We start from the raw sequence: 16,723 nt of genomic DNA, 5'->3' as shown, positions 1-16,723 counted from the left end.
AACATTACCATTACAAAAAAACACTTTTCAGTCTTGATTGAAACCTGAAGCTACATTTTTGAATCATTTGCATGGACAAGAACAGCCAGCTGCGTTCAGACCAGACGCGGCATGCGCAAATAACTTGTGATATTCTCACGTAAATAGACACGTGAACATTTTGAGTTTACTCGCTTCATTCGCGGGTTAAATTAGCTTAATTTGTACATCAAATTAACTTCACAATAGCCACAAATTCTCGTCATGGGGGGATTTCTGTCTGCCTGGTGACTTTAGCTTCATTGCTAAATGGCTAACTTGGATTTTATTAAGAGAGTAGCTGTGTTTATTTGCTTTAGGAAATCTGAAAAACAGCGTATATTTGTTTGGCGCCTTGTCTAAGTCCACTGGATGCTTTCAGAGGTGCACCAAGCTCTGTGAGTTCATCAACTCCTCCAGAAACGATACTTGGATGATGGAGGCTTTCAGTGGTGCTTCAGACTGAGCCAAGCCCAGTTTGATGAACTGTTGTCCAGTCGGCAACCGGATTTCCCCTCGGGATACCAACAACAGGCACTACGTCATAATCACCCCCCTACAAAAGCAAGCTCATAATTGGTTAACATGGCGAGAATGTCCACTGAAGTTCAGATTTTTCAACTCGAGCGATTCGCACATTAACCACATCAAACGCACAAAACGCTTCATTCGCGCAAATCAAGCTGCAGCATGTCTATTCGCGTCTTTGCATCGGCTTAACATGTAAATCACTCATGCTTGACACTTCATCCGCATCTGGTGTGAATACAGCATTATAGGTTTGGAACAGCAAGAGAGTAAATAATGACAGAACTATTGCCCAATTGTTATGAAACCCGGGGAGTGATAAATGAGATTAATGTAATGCTGTTAGACAGGTACATTTATTTGCCTTTAAACACTGAAAATTCTTTACATTAAATTGATATGTATATTCATAACAAATATAGACTAAACCGGACCAATGAAATGTCCTCAAAATGAAGGCAGAGTGTGGTGACAATTAACAAAAGAGATCTTGAGATAACTATGATTAAAGCCAGGATTTATTGCCAGCGTGAGATCATTTCTGAAAACTTGCTGTAAAAATGGAATAATATCATTAAACGTGTCTCCCTTCTCGCCTGGATACCGTCAAAGCATTTAGACAGCCAGATAACCGGTGATAAGCACGCCTGTCAACCCAAGCCCCTTTATTCCATGGATCCCATTACAGGACTCTCAGCAAGGGAATACTGCAACATGTAAAGGTGCCCCGATAAAGAATACCTTTAAGTACTTCCAAATCTAGCATGTCATCTTGTCCAGCTGTGAGGGAGATTTGATGATACGTATTTGCCATTTGTGTTATTTACGGTCCATGACTTTTATGGTAACTGGTTCTTATTATTGGTTTCTATTAATGTAAAACATAAGTGAGCAGAAATGAAGCGTGAGTCATTTCTTTTTATTAGAGCCCCAGTTCTTCTCCCTGGGCTGGCTTTTCTCTCCAGCTGGGCCCAGTTAGTGGGAATTCATTAAAAGAAAAACTGCCACATCTTTCACACAATGTGCAATAGATGAAGATGCATTATTTATCTACATTTTGCCCTTACAAAGACCCCAGAATAAGCACCCCTTCCCTCATGCCATCTTTCTCTCTCTCCCAATTATTAGCGGTCTGAGGTGGAGCCCCCTCCATAAGCATCTCTCCCTGTGTGATAAGCATCTGCGAGTGATAGATTGATTATGTGTATTGTTAGGGGAAGTAAGGGGATTGGTCAGTGCCAGGTGCTGATCTGGTCTTGATAGTATCAAGGGCAGAGAGTGTTGCGCCAGCATGAATTAAAAGCAGCAATGTCTGAAGGTCACATTTAAACTAAGAGCAACCAAAACATTAGGTTATGCACAGAGCTGTGCCACAAGTGTGTCTGCAACAGGACAGTGCAGGGAAACTTAAGACACCTGGAAGCTTTTGTGTCCCAATAGCTGTTTCTGTCCATGTATTTGTGTGTGCATTTTGGGATATCTCATTAAAATGCTAAACGTGAACGCCAATATATAATAAAGACACTTTATTTAGGCATTCTGGGATGCCTAAATCAAAGTTTGTCATTTAAGTGATTTGGTTAAAATATCGCACAGAACACTAGATGACATTTGTTATTGCACATGGTTTCCCTGGTTGAAGCAACTTCTGTTTTTCCATAACATCTGAGATCTAAATTAGTCTAAATTATTAGATTATTATTCATTCATTCATTCTTTTTTCCTTTCGGCTTAGTCCCTTTATTAATCAGGGGTCACCACAGAGGAATGAACCGCCAACTTATGCAACATATGTTTTACGCAGCGGATGCCCTACCAGCTGCAATCCATTTATTCATTCATTCATTTTCTTTTTGGCATAGTCCCTTTGTTAATCAGGGGTCGCCACAGCGGAATGAACCACCAACTTATCCAGCATACGTTGTACGCAGCGGATACCCTTACAGGTGCAACCCATCACTGGGAAACACCTATACACTCTCGTTCACACACATAAACTATGGACAATTTAGCTTACCCATTTCACCTATAGCGCATGTCTTTGGACTGTGAGGGAAACTGGCGCACCCAGAGGGAACCCACGCGAACACGGGGAGAACATGCAAACTCCACACAGAAATGCCAACTGTCCCAGCCGAGGCTTGAAACAGCAACATTCTTGATGTGAGGCGACAGTGCTACTCACTGCGCCGCCCTACTATTAGACTATTCTAAATTATTTAATAATCTCTTAGTTAATGGCAATTTAAAAATGACCAAATACACATTTTAATTGTTTATTAGTAACTGTAATTTAATGGAACTGAGCTAACATGAGCTAATAATGCTTATTAAATAGCTTGAACGAAGATGAATAAATACTGCTTTTGCACATTGTTAGTTAATGTTACCTAACAGACCTTTATTAACAGATATTTTAAAATAAGATCATTTGCATCAGTCTCCCAGTTATTCAGAAGTGCAGATTTTGTTCTCTTAAAGTGCTTGAAACTGAAACAATTCTTAGTTTAGATTTGTATGCACTAATCCAATTTTTCATGTTAGAAATTTGTGTTTAAATTAACTGATGTGTGTCAGTAGAATACCAATATTGCACAAGTTTAATTCAGTTTTGATTTCGTCAACAAAAGTAAGGGTGAAAAATGTTCGTTGCCTATATCTTGACAAACATGAACTTGACATGTCGTTAGCACTAGCAATGTGACTGAAAACTATGAATGCCCACACTCTGATCTGCTCATCTAATGAATGAACAGTGCATTATTGTTGTCGAGAAAAGACGAGACTAAATGCAGTCAGAGATAAAAACTAACCAACATTAATATTTATTATAATCCACTTCATTGCGCTGTTCTGATGAGCAGATCTGAGCACACACATTCAGTCATGTCACTGTAACAGACCTGTCAAGTTTCTGTTTGTGTCAAGCCATTTTTGTAGACAAAATTAACACTGGTTTTATTGCTATATTCATATGCCAGTGTAGCGCATTGCACCAGGTATAATGTATTTTTTATTAGCACTATTGATTGTTAACCACAGTAGGGTTTAAAGTGGTTTGATTAGACTCTATTTAAAGAGCAAAACAGTTTCTGTTATTAGCCAACAGAGACAAAATGAGTAAAAAAGCTGGGGTAGTACCAGCTAATGTAATGTAATGTAATGTAATGTGTATTTATGTAGCGCATTTATTGTATATGGCCATACATCCAAAGTGCTTCACAATCATGAGGAGGATCTCTCCACACTACCACCTGTGTGCAGCATCCACTTAGATGATGCGACAGCAGCCACAGGACAACCGCGCCAGTGTGCTCACCACACAACATCTATTTGTGAAGTAGAGAGACAGTGATAGAACCAATTCGGTGGATGGGGATGATTGGGAGGTCATGATGGGTTAGGGCCAATAGAGGGAATTTGGCCAGGACACCGGGGCTACTCTTTACGAGAAGTGCCATGGGATTTTTAATGACCACAGAGAGTCAGGACCTGGGTTTAATGTCTCATCCGAAAGACGGTACACGTTTGTACTTTATAGTAATACTAAAATTACCAAATTGTACTATATTGATGTGCACAGTATACTTAAGGTACGAATATGGACCCTATAGGTAAAAACGTGTATGTTTTTAATATGTTTTAGTTTGTGTAACTTGATATCTTTCAGTATATAAAATCTTGTTCTTTTACTTGAAGTTTCCACCACCTCACCCACTTCTAGGCCTTCACTATATGGTCATCGCATCATTATCAGCACTGGTCAGGGTTTGTTAATGTCTTAGATGAAAAGGCTGGGGCTTTGGAGGGTCCAGCTGGCCGTCCACAGGGGCCTCATCAATAACGAGGCAGGCGGGTCTGGGCAATAAAACATTTACCTTATCCCCCGTACCTGTCAGGGGCCCTTTCGCCCAGCTCTGGAGGTGCAGCAGCAGCGCTATCGGCCCCTGGAGCCAAGCCTGCGCGTGGCCACATCCATCACTGCCCTGGAGGAAGCCAGAGAGGAGCTCAAACTGCACGAGTGGAGGACTCGCGTCATCGACCAGACGTAAGTCACACACACAAGTGCTAGCATGCGCACATGCCTGCGCTAGAGATTGTGCGAAACGCATGTGTGTATTGATCTGGAGCTAGATACAGGCAATGGAATATATTCTGTAGCCATACTTGATAATGAGGTGAAATTCCACTGTACAAGATCTTGAACGACCAATCTCTAATGACATAAATGTATAAAAAGGAGAATAAATAAATAAATGCAGTCATCAAATTCACTCACCCTATTGTCAATTAATTTAAAATATCTTTTCTCTTCTATAGAAGGAAGAAAGTTTTACAGATTTGGAATGATATGAAGGCAGATAAAAATAATAGCATTTTCATTCTCGGTCACAGTAATGGCTTCAAGTCACATGTAAAAATCTTTGGATGACGTTTCCAAATTCATTACAGAGCGATTCTATATCATGTTGTACATTTGCACTGCATTATCAAGTAATAGTTTGGATCAATTTTCATTTTTTAGCAAATTAAACTGTCCAAATATTCTTTGAGGCCACCGTAGATGTTAATATAAACACATATTTCCAAGTATAGTAGTGTAAATTGAGTGCTGAGATCCCTATATGTGACATTGTGTAGATGCACATTAATCACACAACAAGAAAAGCCCTGAACTTTAAGTCCGGAGCAGATGGTTTAATCTCAAGTGGGGTTAGTTGCTAAATAAGTTAACAAACAACCGCAACGCTGGACAAAAATACAGCCTTATTTGACTATTAATAGCCCTATACTGCGTTTCATCCTTGCTGAGACATTATTAGCGGTCTTCTCTGCTGTATAATTATTGCAGCGGATTACCGTAATAACATTTTTTCACAGCATTACTTCAGCAGTACCATCTCTGTTTTAAAACCCTTCTGTTTTATTTTAATTACAAGCTCAATGTGCACTGTTTTTTAATCACGTTTAATTTTTTTTTCTCCCCTTCTTGCTCTGACTTTAAACAGTAAATTAGCTAACCCCATTAACACAGAATACCCCAAACAGGCTGTAATAGGAGAGGTGGTTACTGTGTAAATCGTATTATACATGTGGTGTCTGCAGGGCATGGCGAAGCATGATTAGAGTCTTTTTGATCCAGTATCCCACTTTCGTTTCCTGCTAATTTCCTCCGGAATGTTTCAAAGAGCCACCAAAATGTTGCCTATCTTTTTCTTTTTTATAGCCAGCTTAATTTCAGTCCTAGTGATGTGTCTCTTCAGCAGAGTAGATAATGCTGGGATGGATTACCATGATTTAGAGAAACAAACAGCTCCATTGTGAACTAAACTAGTCGGCTTATAGTTTGACAGGGAATTGATATACTTGGACTATGAAATATGTGATAAACAGTGTAAATATTTTGTCAGGCAAATTAATAAATGGATTTACACATATGTCAAATATTATTTCATATTAGTCAATCAAAAATACTACATTAAGATGCACAAACAAAAATGAGTTTATTATTTTTAAATGTGATTTAATTTGGACATTTCTGAGTTTATTTTCAGATTAATTAATTGATAGTCTTTACTCGTATTTAAAACTGTACAATGTGCAAAAACAATATAGAAATTAATAATAAAAAGGAGAAAACAACAGAATTCCAGCAAAAACATAAGGATGCACAAACAAAAATAAATTTTTATTATGTATTTATTTATTATTTCTTTCATTTATTCATTCATTCATTTTCTTGTCGGCTAAGTCCCTTTATTTATCTGGGGTCGCCACAGCAGAATGAACCGCCAACTTATTCAGCATTTGTTTTACGCAGCGGATGCCCTTCCAGCCGCAACCCATCTCTGGGAAACATCCATACACACTCATTCACACTCATACACTACGAAACTAGGAAACCCACGCGAACACAGGGAGAACATGCAAACTCCACACAGAAACGTCAACTGACCCAGCCGAGGCTTGAACCAGCAACATTCCTGCTGTGAGGCGACAGCACTACCTACTGCGCCACTGCGTCGCCTTCTTTCATTCATTTATTTATTAATTTATTTAGTCATTTCTAAGAAATTCTTTTTTGCTTGTATATTTTATCTTAATTTCTTATTCCTTTTTAATGACTTATACATTTTCTTTTATTTTAATTTTCTGTAGCCAATGTTATCCTTAAAGTCGCTTTACAAACACACAAGACTGAATAGATGCATCCATACATATTTCTCTCTTTTTTTCTCCCTCTACATCCTCTTCCACTCCCCCTTTCTCTGTTTTGGTGGCCTCCTAGGGTGTTGTCACTGGGCATTGGTCTGCACTGCCAAAAGATCCCCTGCGAGAAGTCAAACTTTCCTTAATGGCTTTCAATGAATAAAAACTACCCTATTAAAATGCAATTCAGTGGCAATGAAAGCAGTAAGTGAAACAGCCGGCAAGCAGCAGAAGCGTTGTGTATTCTGGGACATTGGGGCCACATTAATTTTTGCTCTGTGATGTCCGTCCCATGTGCACATTAGCATGGGTTGCACTGTAATCTGTCTTGTAGGGAGGCTGGTGTCTCTAGTGGATAAGGATGTCTGTGGGAGATTGGGCCATTATTTAAAGGGCCAGCTTGGTGTTTGATGTCACCCCCTTTTTTTTTCTTGCCTTGCGCCATCAAAGCTTTACCAGGCATTATTGCTTATGTGGTCCGTACGCGTCAGGAGAAGACCTCTAATAAATAATGATCTTGTTCAGAATGGTTCTTTAAGAAAATGACTAAAGAGAGTGTCAAGAGAACTCCAGTTCTGCCAGAAAGTTGCACTTTAATTGGTGCAGCAAGTACACTTTAAAATAAATAAAAAAAACTTTTATTTCAATGTACATTACATTAAACTGACTTAAAACATCAAGTTCAAACTTATATTACTTTTTAAAAAATCTTTTTATTGTTTTTTAGCATAAGAAAATAAATATTAACACAAACAGAACAAACAAAAATGGTACAAAGGCCAATCCACAATACACAAACAGTCGGACACAACATAATACAATATCCTCCAGAAAGCATAAGAGAAAAAAAATGAATTAAATATAAAAAATAAATAATTTACAGAGAAATGTGGAGGCTCCACAACTCGACATATGCCAAACCAAGTCAGCATTACTGATGTAAAACATAATTGGGTTCCAGATTAAAAAAAATATATGTTTAGTTTGTTTGCCATCCCATATCGTATTTCTTCCATGGGCAACACATAACTTAAGCTCCTAATCCAGATTTCAAAGACAGGCACGAGATCTGACTTCCAAGTTTGTACAATTATTTTCATTGCTACTATCATACACAAAGATACTGCCTGTGATATATATTTATCTCCTACTTCTGAGGTGTCTCCAATTTTGGCACTGGTGACAGATCAATCCTGTATTGACCTTATTCTACAATGTGGAAGTACGCTTGTTTTTGGGATTGTTTTAGAACTTCCATTTCATTTCCCTTTGGGTGAAATGACTAGGAATAAAAAACGGCAAAAAACAATTAAACTACTCGCTTTACAAACAAGTGTTTGCATGACTATACAGACAAAGTAGAATAACATAATAAGAAAATATCAGTTTGCAACATCGAGCAGCATAACGAGCTGTTTTTAACCTCTATGAATGAAAGTGAATGAGACCGGAAGTCTCAGCCAAAAAATTCAAAGGGCTGTGCCCACTCGTACGCAGAGAATAAGGTGAATAGTTCAGATATGAAATTAAAAACGCTTTATGGCATGAGCAGAATGAGTGAGTCAACGTACTTTCAAAGTTTTTACATTTAATGCACAATAAGGATACATTTGGGGAAATCTTATGTCATTTTACTTTTGAACAATGAAGTCTGTGGATAACTTTAAATTGAATCAGTCTGTGTCTCGCGTTGATAGAACAATCTTGAATTTTGGAAAGATAATCTTCCCATGACTCAGCTGATATATCTGTATTAAGCTCCTTTTCCCACTCTTTCCTTATTTTGTCAGTGTAAACATATAGAACTTTAATATATATATATTAACTGTATGAAAGCAATTAGCCAATTTTAAAAAGTAAAAGTATTACAGAAGAAAAATGACTAATAAAATAAACGTGTGTCATTTATACATATATGTAATGTGAGTGAAATATAAATACAATGTAAGTTAATGTGACTTGTAAAACTAATTTGATTCAACTTAAAAATGTAAGCCAACAATTTCTTTGTGCAATACTTTAGACCCCCCCTCCCCCCAGATGTTTCAGAAGGCATCCATGCAAAAATATGAGACAAAATCTTCTGATCAAATGTTTCTTTAGACGATCCCGTCTGTTTCGTTTTACCCTGAACGTGTGCCAGTATTTGTTTCACTTTTTTCCAGATGGAGTGATTATGGTTACATTTTCCATTATTTGCCTGTTTTGATTTCATTAAAGAAGACAGGGCTTCACCTGCACTTCTGGTTTCATCATCATAAAAGAGAATGAACACAACCAAAGCACTGGGAATTAAAGCAAATCTTTCTTTGCGGATTGTGTTCACAGAAAATGCCAAGGTTGTTTGGTTGTTTGTTTGTTTTGTGACAAGCCAAGCCAATGCCCAGCGGACGTTTACCCAGCCTCGTGCAGACACCTCTTGTACCGCACTGGATAAATCTTCCTCCAGGCAAAGTGTCTTGGGTACAATTTACAAAATCAACCTCGCTGTAATTAACATCTGGCATTTTTCCTAAGTAACTGCTATTTGCACTGAACGTGTGCCCAGCAAACACGCAGCATGTGCAGAAACGACCACAAGACATCACAACAATTAAGAAGCGATTTGGGTTTGGAAATGATCTGAACTAGAATGAGAAGTGCCTGCGAGGGAGGAATGAGGCGATGTCCTGATGTATAAGTAACATGTGCTTTGTGTGAATATAGCAGAGCTTTAGCTCATAGCAGGAGCATCAGCCAAGACCAGAGGCCAGAAATGAGGCCGACGCTGAGATTGTACTCATTCATTCATTCGTTTTCTTTTCTGCTTAGTCCCTTTAATAATCAGGGGTCACCACAGCGGAATGAACCGCCAACTTATCCAGCATCTGTTTTACGCAGCTGATGCCCTTCCAGCTGCAACCCATCACTGGGAAATCTTTTATTTTTTATAATTTAATATTTTTATTCAACAAAAGTTCCTGAAAGGGATTATTTTACAGTGTATTTATTTATTTTTTATTATTCTGTTCAGTTTTGCCAACATATTAATTTTAAATTTAGAAGAAATGTCATTAATAGCTATCTAGCCTGATTCTCATAGAGAACCTGGGAATGTTTTAAAAAATAATAATAAAAAAATAGTAATACTAAGTATAATTGCAGTAAAAATGTTATTGCACTAGATTTTTGCACAAAAATAAATCAAGCATTAGAATGGTATTTTAAAATAATGCAAGTATTCAATTAAAATACAATTATTCTGGGCTCTATTTTAACGATCTAGGCTTAAAGTCTAAAACGCATGGCACAAAAGCATTAAGGGCATGACTTTTGCTATTTTAAAGACAGAAAAATATGGTTTACTGTATGGTCTAACAGGGTTGTGCTTATTAGTTATGGGTGTGTTTTGAGCATAACGAGCATTGAACCATTTAGAGTCTCATCTCCCATTCCCTGTAAGAGTCAGTTGTGTCACACCATGGCGCATTTGTATGGAGCTAATAATATGCCAAAACAATCTGAATTTGTGTTCATTTGAATTATTTACAATTGTTATTTAATAAATTTGAATTTTTATTTGTGGTTATGTGTGGTTTTGAACTTGAATTTCTTAATTTGAATTTGAATTTCGTAACTTGAATATTGAACATCTGAAATTTAAGACAACTGAATTTTTCAAGGCTGAATTTTTTATAGACGTATTTTTTATTTTATAGACGTAGACGTATGCAAACTTCAGATTTTTTGTGTTCTGAATTCATAGACTGTAGATATCCAGTTTGTAAAACAAAAAAAAGTTTGTTTCAAATTTTCAAGATGAAGAAATTCAGAACATCAAATTCAATATCCTAAAATTAAAAACCAGAAATTCAGATCACGAAATTCAGATTCAGCAAAAAAAGGTCAGGGGTCATCAACAGGGATGAGTAGACGAACATAAAAATCAGACGTTTGAAAATACGTCTTGAAAAATTCAGTTGTCTTACATTTCAGATGTTCAATATTCAAGTTATGAAATTCAAATTCAAATGAAGAAATTCAAAACAACTTTTAACAAATTACAATTGTCAATAATTTAAATTAACACAATTCAAATTCAGATTGTTTTGGCATATTATTAGCTCCATACATTTGTTATTTACATGGCGAACTTTGTAAGTGGAAAAACTGAATGCTTTACTTGACAGAAAACAGTTAAACAAACCATCTGCAGCTCGAGGATAAAGTACGAATGAGATTTCTCTATTCAGTCTCTTTTCTTTTTTTTTACTTTACTTTTACTCTTTACTTTACTACTTTACTTTTGTGGATAAGGAAAGGGTGTTGTGGTAATAAGTTATATCTTATGCCCCATATAGTGACATCTCTAAAACCCGACAGGCAGACAAATCTAAACTTGTTTTTATTAAAAATATAAATATGCATATAATAAAGAATACTACTATTAATAATAACATTATATAAATGCAAATTGTCATGAATGAAACTGAACATTCTAATTTGATTGTTTTAAATAAAATGTTAATACAACGTTTTCCTCTGTAGCTAGTAATGCATAGCACAGACTTTACAGTTTAAAAGCTTGCTTTTAAATCACATGGACATCATATCCATCTTATTACAGTTGCTCAATCTGAAAAGGTATTTAACAGCTATCAACTATAAATGCTACACAAACGAGTAGTCTAAATTGATTTACCCTACACATTTCTTATTACTCTTGTGTGCACCACTTACGTGCATGACTGCATATATTACCTTATTAAGAATGAAATCTTAATTCCATTTCTTTGTATTCCATACCACACAGTTTCCTTCCATTCTCAAACCCAAGCCGAAGTAAGCGATACGAGGGCCTGATGCACACCTCCACACCCTTCGAGCAGGTGGCATATGGGACCAAGCACTTCCGAGACGAGCACAAGGAGCTCCTCCAGGGGAAAAAGGTACACGTCTCGCTAGCATGCACATGTAGAACTGCCAAAACCCATTCAGTGTGCTGGCATGAATTGGGAAAGGGGTCTATGGTGGTGGTGGGAGGGAGGACTGGTGTTCCTTCTGAACCCTTGCACCCCCTCCAAAACAACCTCCATGTTGAGCGTCGCAAATTTGTCAAATTTGACAGCAATTTAATAAATACCCACAAGTAAATGAGGAGAAAAGGCTTTCTCCCCCCCTCAAAGTCCTCACATTAGGTAATTGACTGTGTCTCTGCTGAAGGCCGTTCATGGATGAGAGTTCTTTATTGGCTCTTACCAGCAGGCACTACCCTCTGCATCCAGCGCAATTGCCCGGAAATACCTCCTCCGGAATGAAATAAATAAGAGAGCCCTACTGCTGACACCGCTCATGTATGCTTGGCTGATGCTAGATGTGGCGGCTCCGTTACGCTCTGCCTTTTAATTGTTCTCTCTATGGCATACAATTCTGGATCCCTCTCTCTGTCACTTTTTTTAAGTTAACATTTAAAGTCGGAATTTTAATTACAGTAGTAAGTTATGATTTTGACTTTTTGTCAAAATTACGATTGAAGTACAGTATGTTAATTTAGAATTTTTAAATCAGATTTCTGACCTCTGTCATCATTTCAATGTTTTATCTCAATAACTTTTAAAGTAATTTAATATAATTACTATACTTAATAATAACTTAATATGAGTCATTGTTTGACAATCATACTTGATTTTTTCGTCAGTTTCAACAGTGTCTATATCAGAATCAGAATCGGTTTTATTGCCAAGTGTGCTTCACACACACAAGGAATTTGTTTTGGCTACAGAAGCTTCCAGTGTACATAAAGTGACAAGTGACAACACAAAATAATCTGAAAAAATAAAATAATAATAATAAAAAATGATGAACATTAAACAGATGCGGTTAGTGAAGAAACCTGGATGTTGAGTTGTATGTACAGATTGTTATAAATATACAGGTTATAAGGTGCTGTGTACAAGTGCGAATGTAGAAAGTATTGCATTGTATATTGATATAAGGTGCTGTGTACAAGTGCGTATGAGAAAGTATTGCACATATTTATTGCACATTAGGGGAATATTTAACTGTTCATAAGGCAGACAGCCTGAGGAAAGAAACTTTTCCTGTGTCTGGCTGTTTTTGTGCTTGGTGCTCTGAAGCGCCGACCAGACGGTAACAGTTCGAACAGGTAGTGTGCTGGGTGTGAGGGGTCCAGAGTGATTTTGCGAGCCCTTTTACTCACTCTGGAAGAGTACAGTTCTTGAAGTGTAGGAAGGGTTGTGCCAGTGATTCGTTCAGCAGTCCGGACTATTCGCTGTAGTCTACGGAGGTCAGTTTTGGCAGCTGAGCCGAACCAGACGGTGATTGAAGTGCAGAGGATGGATTGGATGACAGCTGAGTAGAACTGTACGAGCAGCTCCTGTGGCAGGTTGAACTTCCTCAGCTGACGAAGGAAGTACAGTCTCTGCTGGGCTTTCTTCACAATAGAGTCTATATGAGTGTCCCACTTCAGATCCTGAGAGATAATGGTGCCCAGGAACCTGAATGACTCTACTGCAGCCACAGTGCTGTTCATGATGGTGAGTGGGGGGAGTGCAGGGGATTTTCTCCTGAAGTCCACTATCATCTCCACTGTTTTGAGCGTGTTCAGCTCCAGGTTGTTGTATCTGCACCATAACGTCAGCCGCTCCACCTCCTGTCTGTATGCTCCTGACATATATCATGTTTTTTTTATTATTCAACTTATCAAGTCACCATTTTGAATTATTTTTGAGTTTTTGTCATTATGCATTGTCATAATTAAGTCAATTTCAAATGCTTTTGACTCCAATTATGTCTTCTGAATAATAATTTCAGCATCATCATTTTGACATAATGACTTTTTATCTCATAATGAGTTACATTTGTCAGACTTGCAACTTTTTATGCATGTTTTTTGTCTTATATACCAAATTTGGTGATACTATAAGTTAGGGTTGTGCGATTAACAGAAATCGAATCACAATCACAATTTGAAACGTTACAATTAGCTAATGAGATGTGTTTGTATTATTTAATTTCCACTGCCCAGAGCAAATGCATGACTGCCGTCTTACTAGCAATTAAGCACAATTGTGTGATGAGTGTCTTGTTAAAAAGTCAATTGAAAGTAGGAAGCAACAGCAAAGTACAATTTCAGAGTTGTTTCAGCCATGTTAGTTTGCTGAGTGTTCTGTATTCTTATAATTATTATGATTTGTTGTTTTTATAATAAGCTACACTATCTCCCTAGTTTGAGTTCAACTTGTTTACAGAAAGGTAAGGTCATTGTATTTGTGTTTATTGTTTACCTAGAAAAATATTTCACTTCTGAATATTTAAAAAATGCTTAAGTAAGTTAATATCTTTAAGTTCCTTTTATTAACTAACACTCACTGCATTTTAGCAGTAAGAAGCTACGATACAGATTATTGAGCTGAAGCTAGACTACAAATTTAAATCGCAAATCAAATCAAAATCAAAAAAAATTAAAATCGCAATTAGATATTTTCCCCAAATCGCACAGCCCTACTATTATTAGTACTTTTAATAATAATAATAATAATTCCTTACATTAATGTAGTGCTTTTCTGGACACTCAAAACGCTTTATACATTGGGGAGGATGACGCGACGGCAGCCATATTGCACCAGACCGCACACCAGCTGATTGGTGGAGAGGAGACAGAGTAATGAAGCCAATTATCATATGGGGATGGATAGGAGGCCATGATGGACAGAGGTCAGTGGACAAATTTGGCCAGGATGTCGTTACCATCTGACCAAATTTGTCCACTGACCTCTGTCCAACCCCTACTCTTTTTTGAAGGACATCCTGGGATTTTTAACGACCACAGAGAGGCAGTTTAACAGACCTCGGTTTAACGTCTCATCCAAAAGACGGCACTCACTGAGCAGTATAGAGTCCCCTTTCACTATACTGGGGCATTAGGACTCACACAGACCACTGGTTGAGCACCCCCTTCTGGTCTCACTAACACCACTTCCGGCAGCAACCTAGTTTTCCCATATGGTCTCCCATCCAGGTATTGACTGGGCGCAGCCCTTCTTAGCTTCAGTGGGCGACCATGTGAGTTTCAAAGAGCTTGCAGCTTGCCGACATTTTTCTATTTTCCATTTAAATGCCATTATGATTTTAAATTTCTATTAGATGTGGCAGGGACATTTGAAAGGAAATGGACCCTTTTCACATTTCTGGCTTTCTCAGTAACTGAAGTCGTCATAGTTGTGTAAACTTAGAGTGCAGTAAATGGTACAACAAATATTTTTATTTACAATCATATTTGCTGAAATAATAATAGAAAAACTCCACGATGGTATTATCAAGACTTTCAGAAAAAGGAAAAAAAATGTGTCCAGGATTTGTATCCAGAAGAGAGAATGCCAGAGAGAAATTTACTGTCCTGCCCATACATTCTGTAGTTCAAATGCCTCACTCAAGCGGGAATTTGTTTTTTTAATTTGATGCAAAGATGATATAATAGATATAAATGCAAATAAATAATCATACCTTTTTTTAAAAAAATCGAAATATTAAAAACTTTTAAGTATTTAAGATGATGATGACCATTAAACACTTTACAACGGTCTTGTGAAGAGTCTATAGTGATCATCAGTATGAAAAAGTTTCACACCTAGTTTCACCATATATTCCATCTCTTAATACATCTCACGTTAAAGATGTGTACTGTACGCTTCTGTCAGATTCTTTTGGAAAGTAGCCCAGCAGGTCTTGATTTATACATGATGGTTTGAGGCTGGTTCTCGTGGCGTCTGACAGTAATGAAGACTCAGCATAACGAGCGTGTCTATGATCAACATAATTGATGTGGCAGAGGACACCATATTAAGGATTATCACTGATCCATAGTTAAACAGGAGGCAAACCCTCAGCCCCAGGGGTGATTCCCCTGCCACAAGAGCTTTACCACATGCACTACTGTTCAAAAGTTTGTGGTCAGTAACATTTACTTTATTTGTCTATTGGAAAAAATTAGGTAAGAGGTTGTACTAATATGTTTTATCTTACTTGGCAAGAGGGCTTGATAATAGCTTTTTTGATTACCAGCCACCGTGGCTAGTAGTTTTTCAACATTACTAGCCACTCGCCATTTTCACTATAGCCACAATTTTGTTGTTGGGAAAATATATTTATATGCATACATTTGACTTTGGCATGCTAAAATTACTTAATTTAGATTTTGCGTTATTTCCACATGAGTCCTCATTCATTTCACTTTTTGTGTGTTGTGTATGACCTTGCTCAGTTAGCATAAACAAATGGGTTGTGCTTTCATAATGTCGTATTATAATTAGTTCTTGTTTCACAAGACTTTTCAGAGCTCAACACAGGATTTACAAAATTTTTCTCTGGCCACACCTAAAATAAACATAAATAAATATTTTTTAAGCCATACATTTTAAATAATTAGAATGTTTCAAAATAAGCAAAATATAGCTTTATACATGAACTTTTTATTAAACAAAACTTTTCTTTAAAAAAAACAATTGACATTTAAAAAAAATTATCGTCATGTATCTAGAACTATGCACAGTAGTCTATCTTTGCTAAAGGTCCCAGATCACTATTTGACTATACATAAATGGGAAGTTAATCTCCTCTTAAAGCAATGCTTTTGTAAAAGATGATAATTAAACCATTAATAAAAAAAAACTGTAAAAGAAAGCAGGTGAAAAGCATATTGTGTGCGGAAATAAAAGGATGATCACCTACACAAGGTTAACATTAGGCCCATAAATAATCTGTTCAAAGAATGGTTAAAGCGAAAGTGGCAACCTCTGCTGCATACACAGAGACATTTTTTTTTTTAAAGAATCTCAAACAAGTGAAAGCAAGCATCGCTTTTTGTTCAGACTATTTCAAAGGAAACCCATCGCATCAGTTACGTTTCCAGACACGGTTGCTAATTCGCGCAAGGAAACAGGAGCGCATGACATCAGCTGTGCGCACG

General features: G+C 37.1%; 1 protein-coding gene across 1 annotated transcript in view; it reads left to right on the top strand.

Annotated features, from left to right (window-relative positions):
• spata17 (spermatogenesis associated 17) overlaps positions 1-16,723 on the top strand; it is a 62,949-nt gene that overhangs the window by 26,465 nt on the left and 19,761 nt on the right. Inside the window, exons 8-9 of the mRNA XM_056477413.1 lie at positions 4,446-4,594; positions 11,549-11,684. Coding sequence (XP_056333388.1) covers positions 4,446-4,594; positions 11,549-11,684 — 285 coding nt within the window. The remainder of the gene's footprint in view (positions 1-4,445; positions 4,595-11,548; positions 11,685-16,723) is intronic.

This window comes from Danio aesculapii, chromosome 17 (assembly GCF_903798145.1).
Source record: "Danio aesculapii chromosome 17, fDanAes4.1, whole genome shotgun sequence".
Taxonomy (NCBI): domain Eukaryota; kingdom Metazoa; phylum Chordata; class Actinopteri; order Cypriniformes; family Danionidae; genus Danio; species Danio aesculapii.
This window is presented reverse-complemented; position numbering and strand designations above follow the sequence as displayed.